Raw genomic sequence first — 15,165 nt, 5'->3', positions numbered from 1 at the left:
AATGCCTTATGAATAAAAGTTAGCATTTCTCCCCCTTCTGCTTCCTGTTTTTCTCTGTGCTCACCCCTCCGTTCCTTCCTTCCTTCCTCTCTCTCTCCGGCTCCTGCTGTCCCTGCTTTCTTAGCTAACACCACCCTTCTCTGACAGGGTGTCGGCCTTTTCTCCGCATCTACCAGGCCATGCAACCTGTGTACACGTCGGGCATCTAGTAAGTATTCCGTGGGAACCGGAGGCCAGGGATGGCCAAGACCCAAGGCCGGGGTCAGGGAAGGTGGGAGGGGGTCTGCCTAGACTTCTCGAGAGGGAAAAGGGAGGAAGTCAGGGAGGTCCCAGCGGGCCTATGCAGAGAGGCAGAGGGAGAGCGTGTGCTCTCTGATCCTGCCAGCAGCCCTCTCTTTCTTGGCCCCGCTCTGTCCCTTAGCAACATCCCGGGAGACAGTCAGACCAGCATCTGCATCACCATCGAGCCTGGACTACTCTTGAAGGGAGACATCTTGGTGAGTGCCGGCCTCCGTCTCAAACCTTCCCTTTTCTCTTTCCCCGTTCCTTCCTACCCTAGGGACAGGACAGCCACTAGGCTGCAGGACTTGGAATCATAGGCTCCTTCAAGACCTTCCAGCCTCGAGCAGTCCTGTCCTGGTCCAGTCCCTGCCTTTCATCCTTGCCTGGCTGACCTTTTGTTCTGGGACAACTCCAGGGAAACCCAGTCAGTGTGAACTGTTACTGCCGAGCTCCCTACTGGTGACAAGGACCCCCTCACTTCTAACCTCAGCCCTTCTGCTGCACTTCAAACCTGCTTTTCCTTTTTGCATTCTCTCTGTAAGAACTTCTTGGCAGGACAGTTTTGTTCCCACAGGTCAAGACTGGCCTCTACCTCTCTTCTGCTCTAGAATCTTCCCCAGAGAGTTCTAAGTTCCTGTTTGGTGTTGGTGACTGCTCTTTCCTGGGTTTGGGGTGACCTTTGGGCTCAGTCAGTGGAGCAGACCAGGAGGCTCCCTGAGACCTGATCTCCTCCCGTGCCTGTTCCCACCCAGCTGAAGTGCTACCACAAGAAGTTCCGGAGCCCCGCCCGAGACGTCATCTTCCGTGTGCAGTTCCACACCTGTGCCATCCACGACCTGGGGGTTGTCTTTGGGAAGGAGGACCTTGATGAGGCCTTTAAAGGTGGGCCCCAGGGTGGGGCTGGGGCGGAGCTCCTGGGGCGGGGAGAAGAGCTCTAGGAGCCCCGTGGTGGACGTGGGGCCACCATTATTGAGCTACATGGTCTGACAGGATCTTTTTGGTGATGGTGGGAAGGGATCGAGAGAGCATTAGGAGAGAGCAGAGACTGGAGTGGCCAGGAACTCAAGTTGTAGTAGAAGTGGAGGAAATTCCTCCCCAGTCCCTGGCACGTCTCCTAGGACTTGCCCCATATCTCCCTCTTCTTGTCCTCCCAGTTGGTCTTATTGGCAATCATTTTTTCAACATTGGCTAGGCATCTGGTTTGTACCGGGTCAGTACTAAGGCCTGGGGAATCAGAGTAAACCATGTCATGCTTGTCAGTCTTAGGGAGGCAGCTCTAGAAGGGACAGTTACCCGACAGGGCAGAGAGCAGGAATGGAGGGGCTGTGGCAGCATGGAGGGAAGGTTTGGTGTCTTTTGCTTCTTTTTTCTGTGCATTTGAGGTTCTATCTATATTACATTGAGGTCTGGGGCATATAATTACACCATTCATCCATCATCCATCTGCACATTCATTTATCCAACTGTTCATATACCCATCCACCTATACGTTCATCTACCCATTCATTCACCCACCACCTGCCCACCCACACTTCCATCCATCCATCCCTCCAGCCACCCACCTGCCCACCCGTTCATCTACCTATCCATTCATTCATCCATTCATTCATCCATCCATTCACCCAACTACCTGCCCGCCCATTCATCCACTCGTCCATTCATCCACCTACCTACTCATCTGACTATCCATCCATGCTTCCATCCACACACCCATTTACCCTTTCATCCACCCATCCATTTCTCCAACCACCCACCTGCCAACCCGTTCATCTATCCATCCATCCATCTATCCATCCATCCACACACCCATTGACCCATTCATTTACCCATCTATGCCTCCAGCCACCCGCCTGACAACCCATTCATCTATTTGGTCATGCATCTATCCATCCATGCATCCATCCATGCATCCATCCACACACCAATTACCCATTCATCTACCCATCCTTCCCTCCAGCCCCAACCCATTCATTTATCCATCCATCCATCCATCCATCCATCCCCAACCCACCTGCCCACTGTCATTCTATATGACAGACATGTGCTAGATCCTGGGGATTCAAAGAGAAGTCAGGCCCTACCCTCTGGGAGCTCACAGTCTATTGGGAGAGAGACATGCAAACGTGGCCCTATGAAGTAAGTGAGGTTGTAGTGACAGACAAAGGCACTGGCATGGTGGGTCCCACAGAGCTATATCCTTGCTATCCTCTTCCTACAAGCAGTAGATGGTGATCGGCCTCCAGACTGGACTCAAGCAGAGCACATAGAGAGGTTGGGCCTCCCAGGAGGGGCAATCCTCAGATAAAGTCTAACTCATGCAGGGCAAGGATGGTTCTGAGATGAGCTGTCCTCCTATCTGAGCGAGGAGGGCAAAACCACACGGTGCTATAATAATTACAGAACAGACTGTAACTGCTATCAGTCTTGAGAAGGAAAAATAAAGATGTTGCTAATAAAATAAATATGAGCTTGGGGAAAGGCAGAGGAAAGGGAGATTCCCAGATCAAGAAGTAGAGGCTGAACTGTAGTACATATGACTTCAAAGGTAAATGGTGGAATATACAGAAACGATAAGCTAACCGGATCTAAGGAGAAAGGAGGTGGGAGTAGTGTATGCCAATCATTCAGCTTCATAGTGTTGAACCCAGGGAGATGATTTAAATTGGTGTCTGGAAAGAGTGGCATAAATAGCAGGTAGTATTTAGAATCTTAAAGGTAACATGCTTGTAGCACAAGAACTAGAAATGGCTAGAAGTGGTTTCCTTAGGCAAGTAGGACGGGGCTAGGGTGGGCAGGACATGGGATTTCAGTGTTGGTGTGTACTTTCACATGTATATATAGGTATAAGTTTAGATATGTATTAAATGCTATTATATTATTAACCATGTACATGGGTGTGACTTAATTTTTTTTCTGAAAGAAATGAGTTTTTCTGGTTAATATTTACGAAGCCCTTTTTGGGAATTCATTGCCCGTTTTTGTTTTTCCTTCTGTTTTTTTCTTTTCAGATGACCGATTTCCAGAATATGGCAAAGTAGAGTTTGTCTTTTCTTATGGGCCAGAGAAAATTCAAGGTATACATCAAATAAGAATTCATTCTTGCTGCCCTTCCGTCCATCTTCCCATGTCCCTACCCCACTCCTGCCATCCTCCCACTGGTCTGCTCTACAATGACCAAGTTACCTGTGATTGAGAACAGGCTAGTAGTAAAGGATCTGAGTATCAGAGTGGACCCCTAGCTAAACCTGAACCAATGACTTACTTTCTGGATAATAAAAATAAAAAAGCAGATAGAGAGGCACTGGGTTGGATAAACTGTTCTTGTCCCATTAGGTCACCATTTTGTTATATTCAGAAACTAGATGGAAGGAATAGCCAAGGGGAACACTCAAAGATGCTGGATGGATGATATTTATGTGAACTGAGGTGATTCAACCTGAAGGCCATTTAATAATAGCCTTTAAGCCTTTGGACTCTAAATATGGAGACCAGTTGTTGTTCATCTTAATTGAGAACAGATTGGAACGAGATGGAGTTAGGTTATAGGCAGAGGGACTCTGGACAGACTAAAGAAAGGGCTGCTGGGCCAGGGGGTGACTCACCCTGAAAGGCCAGTCTTGCAGCCAGGCTGTTTGAGGTGTCTCTCTAGGATGGGGAAGAAACTCGGCCTCCCCCTGCAAGTGTCTGTCTGGAGTGGAGAGTTTTAACGGGGGGGCAGGTGCCTGACCTTGTAGAGCCTTTGTCCTTCCAGAGTCAAGGCTGCAGCGCCTGCTGGCTCTGACCCCAGGCAACCCAGGATAAGCCTGTCCCATGGCCTGCCTCCGGGGTAGACTCTCCTCCTGGCCCTGCCCCAGGGCCCCAGGAGAGAAGAGGCAGATACCTGGGCTCCTCTTGGCTCTCTCCCGGGGGTCTGCATTCTTCAGCGCCCTGTCCTGACTTACCCCTCTGACCTGGTATGAGCCTTTTTCAAGAATGCAAGAAACCAGACTCCTGGGTTCTCCATCCAACTTAAGCCACCGCTCCCACCCGCCATGCTCCAGAACATGAGAAGTCCCTTAGGGAGCAGCCTGGGGGGGGCTTGTTGGCTTTCTGTTTTTCCAGCTGCTGATCTCTTTCCCTGTCCCTCCTGTCCCCCGCCACCCCCACCTTTCCCACCCCACTCAGGCATGGAGCACCTGGAGAACGGGCCGAGCGTGTCTGTGGATTACAACACCTCCGACCCCCTCATCCGCTGGGATTCCTACGACAACATCAGTGGCCACCGGGAAGACGGCATGGAGGGTAGGTGGGGACTCATGTTCTGGCCCCTCCAGGTTGCAAAGCCCTGGTTCACACGGCCTGGGTTTTCTGGGAGAGGTGTGGGAGGGCTCCTTGGAGGAGGTGGCCTAAGGTGAAGCTTGCGATACCTCTGTGCTGCAAACACCGCACTTGTTACATTTCTTTTAAACCCTCTGCTGCCGGCTGCCAGTGTTCCCTGGGGTCGGAGATCCAGGAGCGCAGACGCAGCATTAGGGCCTGTGAGCTTTCATCAAGGGCCAACAAAAACGTTCGAGAGCTGGAAACAAAGCCACCAGCTCTGAAGTGTGGACAGGAAGCTGAGAACTGAAATCAATGCAGGCTCATTTAGCTATCAAACCTAACATTATGTCACATAGCCAGCTGCCAGTCAGGTCAGCTCTGGAGAGTTATGTGGGCGTTCTATTTATTTATCTGGCTCATTTGAATATGCATGAGGGGAGGAGCCTCTGGAACTCCTGCCATGCCCTGCCTGGGGTCTGGTTCCAGTATTGTTCTCCTGATTTGGTGACAGGACTATAGAATGTTGGAGCTGGGGGGATCATCTGGCCCCTCCCCTGTTGTCACTTGGGGTAACTGAGACTGTGAAAGGCAGGACCTTCGGGCTTATCCCCAGGACGCGCCATGAGCCCTTTCAAAGGACACCAGCACCAACTACTTAGCCTCTGCCCACCATGGAAGCCACCAGGAACTCTGGGCCCGTGGCAGTGCTGGGCGAGGGAGTGCCAGGCCCATGGGCCTTCTCCCTGCTCTCCTTGCTCTGTGGCATCGTCTCCTGCCCTGGTGACTCCATTCTGAAAGCGTCCTTGGGTAGGAATCGGAATGAGCAGTGGGTACCAGAGAGGTGGGGCAAGGGAGGCACGTTCTCAGGTGAGCACTGCAGAGTTGGTGGCTTGTCCTACCTGAGTTCCCTGCCCCCTTCTGGGCGCCTTCTCCTCCCCCAGGGCCCAGCGTCCTCAGCCAGAGACACCCACCCTGGCCCTCCCTGCCCACCAGGCTGTCCCCCTCCCCTGCCAGCTTCCCTGCACGCCACCCCGCTGTGCCAAGTGGCCAAGGAGAAAGCAGAGGATGGGATGAACTAGCTCTGAGGGACCAGGGCCGCCAACCTCCTTGTTCGTCGTTCTGGGGATGTTTGCATTTTTAACAAGAACACTTGGCAATTTGGAGGAATTTTTAATGCTTCCCGCTGCTGCCTGATGCAGATTCAATGCGATGATGAATGTAAAAACATTTAGTGAACGATAAAGTGCCAGGCGAATAAAAGGTAAAATAATTAAAGGCAAGAAAGAGTGGATGTGGGGAGGATGAGGCTGAGGGAAGGAAGGAGGACAGACGGAGCCAGAGGAGGCCGGGAGGAGCGCAGGGGCTGGCTCTGCCTCCTCTCCCCTCTGATCTGCTCCCCCAGGCAGGGGATGGAGCCAGCAGGACCTTTGGGACGTTAAAGGTCGGCTGGTCCTACAGGCTGGGGGGCTCCTGTCTGGAGGCTGAGAAGCTGTGTTCTGCCTGGAGGGGTGCTGCTCAGGGCTCTGCTGCCCCCTCCCGTGGCCCGGCCTGCTGAGGGCTGCGAGTCGCCAGGGGAGAGCCCACTCTGCTCCCCACGTGCTCTCTGCTGCTGGCTGCCCCGGAGAGCAAACCGGAGCCAGTCCTATAGCAGGAGCAGTGACTACCCCATCTACTCCCAGTTGGTGGCATTTCTGGAAGACTCCATTGGGCCTCCCAGAGGTACAAGTATTTTCCTCTGGCTGGCGGTTGAGAGGGAGGCAGGAGGCCTGTGTGTCTCCCTGGTTGAGGGCGACCCCCTCTTCTTCAGTGTCCCTCTACATGTCCTGGGATGAGGGGATCTAGGACGGGAGACTTGGGGTGCTCAGGAGATGCTGGAGAGGGTCTGGCTGTTCCCTGCAGAGGTCCTGGGCGGGCTGGGCAGGCTGACAGGAGGTGCCCTGTCATTGGGTGAGCACGTGGGCTCCAGAGCCGACTGCTGGAGTCAGACCCGGCTCCCTCCTTCATAGCCCACCCCTTTGCTCAAAGCATTTAGCCTTTCTGTTTCCTTAGTTTCCATATCTACAAACTTGGGACAGTATGACTCACTCCCTGGGATTTTTGCGGTGACTTTCATGAGAGGCAGTTTAGTACAGATGCTAAGATTGTAGCCCCTGGAGCCAAACTACTTGACTTCAAATCCTTTGACCACATGCGGGCCCCTGGGGCCTCAGTTTGCTCAGCTGTAAAACGGGAACCACTCAACAAGACTCTGAGCATCTGTGGACAACTGTGGTCTGTGGCATTTCCTAAGAGCACCTGACACATCAGTGGTGACCGTGGCCTCGGGTCTGCAGACCTGCCTGGCTGCAGGGAGACTGATTTACCGCGTGTCAGCCTTGGTGCTGAGAACTTGACGGAGGCCATCTCTGTAGGTGGGTAGTGTTGCTTTGCCCTGCTGGGGAGATGGGCACAGACGGGTCCAGTAAGCAGCTCAAGGCTGTCAGGCAAGTTGAGGCAGCTGTGGGTGGGAGCCAACCACGGTGCTGACCCTGGTTCCATCCAAGGTGGAGGACATCCCTGGGCATTTTGGGCATCTGGCTCTGTGCCAATATCTTGGTCCTTGCTGAGCTTGAGGGGGGGCTCTGCCCCTTTCTGAACCCCAACCCTCACTCCTGGACAGACAGGCCCCCTCTGTGCTGCCTCTCAGGAGGAAGGAGGGAAGAGATGAGGTGGGTGGTACACGGAATGTAGCACCCTGGAGACCACAGGTTCCCCAACGTGGGTGTTAGCAGGACCTCAGTTCAGGGGCTAATTGGGCACCCACAGAAGAGGGGTGCTCAGGGGTGCTCTGGGAGGGACTGGCTTCTCCAGGTAGGGGGAGGGGGATGTCCAAGGTGAGATGGGGCCATTGCTGGAAGTGGCCACCCCCCCTTCTGCTTCATGTGTGCTGGTGGAGGGGGACAGGAGAGGAGGGGGACAGGAAAGGCTGCCAGGTCCTCTGGAACCCACTGGGTAACTCACAGGAGGCGGCGGGGTGCCAGGCCATGCGACCAGGAGTAGATATCATCTCTGGCCTGCGTCCCTTGAGCCACCTGCATCCACACTTGGCCCCTTTCTTAGCCACACTCAACTCAGAGCTCCTGGTGACCCCGACTTGACCGCTTTAGGAACTGCTCTGTTGAATCCCTTTGTAGCTACCGCTGGTCCTTCCTCTTGAGCTCCAAGTTCAACTTAAGCCATAGGCATCGTGACCCCTAGAGCCCCTTTCACTTCCTGGGCACATTCCCGATCAATCTTGATGGCAAAATGAAGGAAGAAAAGTCCACATGGGGTCCCCTGGTCCTCAGGAACCTGACCGCCCAGGCTGGGGTGGCTGAGGTTGAACATCAAGCCTGTCTGATGCCCTCCTGCCACAGCCAGGGACTGGCTGAGGGCATAGAACCCCTGTGAAGGGAGCCCCCTTGGCATTAGCTCAGCCCAGGCTGTCCCAGCTCCACTGTGCTGATCCAGACCTGTAGAGGTCAGCAACCTGCAGGGCCGTGAGGGAAGAGAGGGTCGATGCTTGGATCCAGGAGTGTGTGACTCCGAATCCCTTCCTCCCTGAAAGCTCAGCCCTCGCACCCCACACCTGACAGGGGCTCCTTTAGGGTGTTGTCTAGTTCTATGATGGGGAGCCCACCACCACCCAGGACCAGGAATAGAATCCCAGAAAGGAGGGGGAGTCGTGCCGCTGGGTAGTGACCCGAGGCTGCAGAGGCGATGGATGCTGTGGACCGGTTGGCTCCTCTGTGCTTAGGCTGGAAGGGTGCGGGGAACTGAGGAAGCGGAAGAGGGAGATGGGCGGGGCTTGGCGGTACTGCCTGTAGTTCCAGCTTCTCTAGGGGCTGAGGCAGGGGATCACTTGAACCTAGGAGTTTGAGACCAATCTGGGCAACATAGTGAGACCCTGTCTAAAAAAAGAAAAGGAGGCTGGGGGTGTGGTGGCTCAGAGCACTTGCCTAGCATGCATGAAGCCCTGGGTTCAGTCCCCAGCACAAAATGGAAAGAGATAGAAGCCCAATAGCAAGGATCTCTGTCTAGACCCATGGCTCATGGGGCAGAGGAAGGCCTGCCACCGTGGGACCTGCCCTCTCTCCTAGTAGAGCCCTCTGGGGATTTGACGGGCTGCTGCCTTGTCTACTCTGGCTGCCGTAACAGTGCACCACAGGTTGCAGTGGGGTCTTGAACAGCAGGAATTGATTCTCACCATTCTGGAGGCGGGAACATCAGGGGCCGGTGGTCTGTCTCTTGGCTTGTAGATTCTGTCTCCTCCCCATGTCTTCACACAGTCTCCCCTCCACGTGTGTCTGTGTCCTAATGTCTTCTAAGGACAATGGCCATATTGGAGTGGGGTCTATCTTAGTGACCCATTTCACCTTAATCACCTCTCTAAAAACCCAACCTCCAAATGCAGCTGCATTCTCAGGTCCTGGAGTTAGGACGACAGCATATGAATCTGAGGGGGACAACTCAGTCCATCACACCTGTTCACGTTTCACTGGCCAAAACGAGTCAGAGGGGACAGGGAAGTTGTGCATGGGAGATAGAAAGCTGAAAATCAGGTGAACAGACTGTCTGTACTGTAGGGACCACAACTGTGGCTCTAGAATCGGCAGACCTGGTTGTAAGCTCTCGTTTGTTGCTGAGTTCCTTGGTCAGGTGGTCCCATGCCTCTGGATGCCCCTGCCCTGTCCTGACGGGGAGGAGGTGAGGGGCTAGGGTGAGTCTGGGGAGGGATCTGGCCCCCACCAACCTCCTCCTTATGGGCTGCCTCTGCCTCTCTCCAATTTGATCTGGAGCCTGCCAGCTCAGTGTCCTGGCTGACACCACAGTTTGCAGCTTCCAGAAGCCCCATTAATTCCTTGGCTTGAGTTCTGAAGCCCCATGCCCAGGTCCCAGCGCCCCACGGGTGGGAGTGGGGTGGCATTTTTGCCTAGGCTGCACAGAGCCGTTTCCAAATTCCTCCAGAGTGTTCCAGGGCTGGCCTTCTCGGAAAGGTCTTAGAGCAGAGGTGTGCGTTGCCTGCTGCCTCCGAGAAGCCCAGAGCCTAACCAGACCCTAGACTCGCAGCCCACCCCTCCACTGCCCCCTTCCCTGACCTATTCAGGCATCGGGTCATTGAAAGGATGGGGACTAGGGGCTGGTGCTGGGTCAATGAGGGGTGGAGAGATGGCTGCTGAGGCCAGAGGACAGCCAGGAGGGAGCAAGACCCTGGGCCTGGCCAATGTGGCTGGTATCCTTCCCACCTGGGCTTTGCCACCATAGTACCCACAAGCCCTTCCTTGGTCCCATGGGCAGTCCTAGCAGAGCAGGGGCTGGTGACAAGGGAGCCTGGCTTTGTGGCCAAGCCCTCAGGGTCTATGAGAAATCATTTCTGCCCCTCCTCTGGTTCTTCTGTCCCTAGGGAAGTCTCTTTCCTGGGGCAAGGAACCCCTGGTCTGTGGTGACTTCCCCTGAGCTGGGCTTGTCCAAGGACTCTGTCTGGACTTTGTTTTGTTTTGTTTTTAAGAAAGAGGAAGGGGAAGAGGTATTGCATACAGGCAAAGTGAGGAGAGAGAAACTGAAGAGTTCATGGAGCGGTAGTGACAAACATGGACAGACTTTGGCCTGCCAGGCAGGAGATTTGAATTCCCTGTGTCCATGGGGACTCCTTTCTTTGGGTCTTCTTTATTCCTGACAAAATGAGAGAGTTGGAGTAGACAACATTGCTTACTGTTTCTTTGAGTTCATCCAGTGTTTCCTTTCATGGATTATAGGAACCGAGATGGGCCAGCTGAGCTTCCCTCTCAGACCTTCCCAACTCATGAGCTCTAGCGCAAAAGAAATAACTTAGTGATCACGTTGATCAGGAGAGGCTCAGTAATGCTGCAGTAACAAACAGCTCCCCATTCGCAGTGGCCGTCCCCAACATAAGCATTCTTTCTTGTCCATGCCACCTGTCCAGGGTGGCAGGCAGGGCTCTCAGCTTGTGTTTGTCATAGTTACTCTGGCTTCAGAGGATGGCTTTGTTTTATGGATGTTCCTTCACTGCTGCCATCCAGGTGAAGAGGACTCTGTGCATTCCATGCTGCTGCTGCCAGGAAGAGATGTTCTCCCTTCTGTTCACATTTCACTGGCCAAAACAAGTCAGAGGGGACAGGGAAGTTGTGCATGGGAGATAGAAAGCTGAAAATCAGGTGAACAGACTGTCTGTACTGTAGGGACCACAACTGTGGCTCTAGAATCGGCAGACCTGGTTGTAAGCTCTTGCAACTGAGTTCCTTGGTCAGGTGGTTTTGCCTCACTGAGACCCAAACGCCCTCTCTGTAAAATGCTTACAAGAACAGTCCCTTCTTTATGGGATTGTTGTTTGTGATTCAACGAGATTGAACACAGAAAGTACAGCGTTGGTATACACTATGCTGGCGATAACTTGTGTCTGTTACGACTGTTGTCCTAGAGGAGAGATGATGGAAGGCATTTTGTGAGACCTCTCCTGAGAAACTGCCCACATCCCCCACTTGCCCGCTACTCTCGGGGAACTATCTGGAGCTGGCTGTGTTCTGGGAGCCCCACTCTTTTGGAGGCTAGAGACTGGCCTCTGACATCAACTAGCTTTGTGACCTTGGAAAAGTTACCTCCCCTCTTTGGTTGTCAGTTTCCTTATCAGTGAATTGAAGAGGGTGAGCTGGAGGGGCTTCCAGCTTTAAAACCCTGGTGATGAGACGGTGGTGGTGGTGGTGGTGGTGATGATGATGATTTGGGCAGCAAGGAGGTGACAGGATTGTGCGATGACTGGGTGTGGGCACCACAGACCGCACATTCTCTTGGCTTATCCTCGCCAAACACCTCCAGATGGACACTGCGTTGGAGCTAGTGGGTCCAGGGGGCACAAGTTCAGGAAGTGATGGCAAAGCCACATTGTTTTATTGACTACTCTCCTTCAAACCCTCTGTATGCGTCTCCTGCCCCTGAGTGACATCAGAGCAGGTCCCATCCCTTTTCTGGTTACTCAGGTAATAAAAGATCCTTTGTTGGATAATAAATGTGCCCAGTGCTGGTGAACTTGGCCCTTCATTCAGAGTTAGTGCCTCCTGTTGTCAGCTCCTGTCTGCTGCCCAGCCCTGTGGGTATGTATGTGTACGTGTCTAGGGGACATAGTAGGTTTTCTCTCTGTCTTCCTGACTTGTACCTTCAGGGTTAGGAAGAGAGGGAAGGAGGAACATTCTGGAACGTCCTTGCTTGCCTGGCACCATTTCAGGGTGGCACAGGTGTGTCCTGGGTGGAGACAGGCACGGGTGAAGAGAGGGTTGAGTTCTGGAGGCGTTGAGTGCTGCCTTTTGGTTTCCTTGGAGCACTTTTGTGGGTGTTTCAGAGACACCCCCCCCCCACCTCGTAGCTCCTCACTTGTCATTCCATCACCTGGACGCTGCATGGAGCTCTGTTCAGATCCTGTCCCCCTCTCTGCCCAGGCATCCCTGTCTCCCTCTAGCATCCTTCTGCTGGAGTCTTGGTGGCTGCAGATGGCCTTCTTGGACAGGATATGGGGCAGCCCGGGTGGCTCTCTCTCCACTTGGCCTTCAGCACTCCTGGTCTTGGCAGCTGGGATTGTGGTGCCCGCCTAGTCCCTGGGCTCCCTGGCTGTGAGCTGGGCCCTGTGCTCCTCCCCACTCCTGTCTATCTCCAGACAGGGAGGCACCTCTAGCATGTGGAACTCGCCACCGAACCGCACACTCTCCAGAACCCTTCAGGTGGCCGACCACTTCTTTGGCACCTCTGTGTGTACGTTGGGGCAGAGGTTGGAGCCACAAAAGAGGTCTTGACCATTGTCCTCTTTGAAAACGGTAACAGCCATATTGATGTAACTTAATGCCCAAACTCCTGTTGAAAATGATCCATATAATTCAATGGGTATCAACATATTTAGGCTGGTAGATAATTTTAGAACATCTTCATCACCCCCATAACTTGGTAATTATTCTCCATTCCTGCCCCTACCCCTGGCCCTAGTCTAGTTTCTGTTTCTATGGATTTGTGTTTTCTGGATGTTTCCCGTAAATGGACTTATACAACACATGGTCTTTTGTGTGTGGCTTCTTTGACTTTGCCTGATGTTTTGAGAGTCTGTTCCTATTGTAGCACGTATCAGTACTTCATTCATTTTTTATTGATGAATAATATTCCATTGTGATCTATTTTATCTGTATGTGAATATCCGCTGATGAACATTTGGGTTGTTTCCACTTTGAGGCTATTACAAAGAATGCTGCTATGGACATCTGTATACAAGGTTTTGGGGGGACTTAGGTTTTCACTTCTCTTGGGTTCCTAGATAGGGCCCTTCGGTAACTATGCTTAATTATTTGAGGGCCTCCCAAAGCGGCTGCACAGGGTGCATTCCTCGAAGCGGGGGATCAGGGTTCCCTTTTCTCTGCCTCCTCACCAACCCTCCTTACTTTCAGTCTAGTGGGTGGGAAACCGTATTTGATTGTGGACTTGAGCTGCATTTCCCTAACAATGAATGAGGTGGAACACTTTTTGCATGCATGATAGGCCATTATGTACCTTCTTTAGAGAAGTGTCTCTTCAGATCCTTTAACCATTTTAAAAATTTTGGTTGTCTTCATTATTGAGTTATAAGTGTTCTTTGTATATTCTGGCAACAAACTCCGTATGGGATCTGTTTTGTGGTATTTCCCCCATACCGTGGGTGGTTGTCTTTCCTTGATGCCAGTCATCTCTTTTTCTGGTCTGCACGGTGGCCCCTACCTTACTGTTGAAACTTGGTAGTCCTTGTTCTGGAGTCTCTTTCACAACGGACACCCAGATACTTCCATATTAATGGAAATGGGGAAGGTAGGATTCCTTCGCCAGGGGTGGGGGCCTGGCACTAGAATCAGGGATCTGCACTGCCACCTGTCATTTCATTATCCTGAGCTACAGGGTTATTCATCTAGAGCCTGAATTGCGTTAGGCTGTTGGGCCTGATCTCTTTGCAGCCGTAGGGCTGGTGCCTGGACTGGCCTGGAGAGTCTGCCCATCACACAGAGAGGGATCTGTTTCCGATCCCAGTGGACAGGGCAGCCAAAAAGTCCCTGAGTCCTGCCTTGCAGCTGACCCAGCTCCACGTGGTCCTGCCTGCCTACACCCCCAGGGCCCAGGCAGGATGATGGGAGACCACCGGAAGCCGGCCCTGGGCTCCGGAGGGCAGCACTCAGGCTGTGGGGAGGTCGGCTCTGGGTGAGGCAGGAGCCGCGCGTGCCGGGGGAATGTGTGTCTTGGATACAGTTTCTCAGGATTTGACATCCTTGCCTTCTGAACTTTGGAGTAAGAAACCAGTAAGTGAGCAGGGCTGCAGGTGGACCAGATAGTTCAGGGAGAGTGTGCAAAGACCCCAGAGTGATCCACCGGCCACTTGTAGTGGAGCCGAGGGCTTTACCGAGAGAGTTCCTAGTGTGACTGTTGAGAACCTAGGGTTTGGCATCAAGCAGATTTTTGTTGGGAGTCTTGGGGAGGCCAGCTTTTCTGGTCTGTGACTTCAAGGTGGGTGGGAGAAGGGCAGGGAGGGAGGAATTCAAAGCAGCTGCTGAGAGCTTCTGCCCTTGATCTATGAGATTATACAGGACAAATGGCTTGGGTTGCAGCAGGAGAAGTTTGAGTGAGCCACTTGGTAGTACTTCCAGCTGTGAGAATGGGAATTGACAATGGCGGGGAGATTGGCTTGCCTTTTGGGCAGAGGTGTTGAGGTGCAAGGGGGTGGATTTCAGTGTGGGAAGGTTGCATGGAGGAAGAGCTGCCTGAGGAGGATTCTGGGTTCCTTCTCCTCCCCTAAGAGGGGAGACCTCTTTTGACTTAGCGGAACCAGCAGTGGACTAATTCGGACACAAGGTCAGCCTGACCTTGTGGGTAAAGATGATACCACTGACCCAGCATCTGCTGGCCACCTGCTCAGTGCTGCTCAGGGCTGGGCTGGGTTTGTCCTGATGCCCTCGAACCTTCCGCTGACCTGGCCAGGTGTGCAGTCTCCATGTAAGCCAATCTCCTCCCCAGTGAATGTGCCTTTGGTCCTCAGTAATCTCTACCATCGGGTGGAGGTGGGAGGCCGGAGCCTCCCAGCGGATCCAGAGCTCTCAGCCAGCAGCTGGATTGGCACACGCTGCCCTCTGGTTGCTCAGATACCCAGCTGGAGGCGGGAGAGAGGGCAAGGCATGCCCTCCCCGCCTCAGCCACCCTCCCTTTTTCTGCTGTTGCCAGACGGGTGGACAAGCACAAGGAGCTAGTTGGATCAGGACCAACCGCGACTCTAATCATATCCAAGGAAAGACATTTAAGCGTCCATTAGTCCAATGCGTTTCTTACTCAACTAAAGCTGCTTTCTTCATTTCTTCTTCCCTCCCTCCCTCCTCTTCTCTCTCCTTTCCCCAATACTTAACGGATCACCTACTATAAGCAGTGGGCACCGTGCTCATCCTGGGATCTGGAAAATCATGTTGAGGTGTTGCGTGAAGACAGGGAAGTGGGTGGCAGGGGTGTCAGAGAGGGGTATCAGCCCAGTGGGGTAGGGTCCTGGCCAAGGGCCATGGCTTC

General features: G+C 53.2%; 1 protein-coding gene across 15 annotated transcripts in view; it reads left to right on the top strand.

Moving 5' to 3' along the window:
- Nucleotides 1-15,165, top strand: part of Tns1 (tensin 1) — a 184,730-nt gene that overhangs the window by 107,420 nt on the left and 62,145 nt on the right. For all 15 annotated transcript variants that reach the window (XM_047544728.1, XM_047544724.1, XM_047544725.1 and 12 more), the window contains 5 exons: nt 148-208; nt 422-497; nt 1,035-1,164; nt 3,291-3,356; nt 4,447-4,563. In XM_047544728.1, coding sequence (XP_047400684.1) covers nt 148-208; nt 422-497; nt 1,035-1,164; nt 3,291-3,356; nt 4,447-4,563 — 450 coding nt within the window. The remainder of the gene's footprint in view (nt 1-147; nt 209-421; nt 498-1,034; nt 1,165-3,290; nt 3,357-4,446; nt 4,564-15,165) is intronic.

The sequence above is a fragment of the Sciurus carolinensis genome, chromosome 3, assembly GCF_902686445.1.
Source record: "Sciurus carolinensis chromosome 3, mSciCar1.2, whole genome shotgun sequence".
Classification (NCBI taxonomy): domain Eukaryota; kingdom Metazoa; phylum Chordata; class Mammalia; order Rodentia; family Sciuridae; genus Sciurus; species Sciurus carolinensis.
This window is presented reverse-complemented; position numbering and strand designations above follow the sequence as displayed.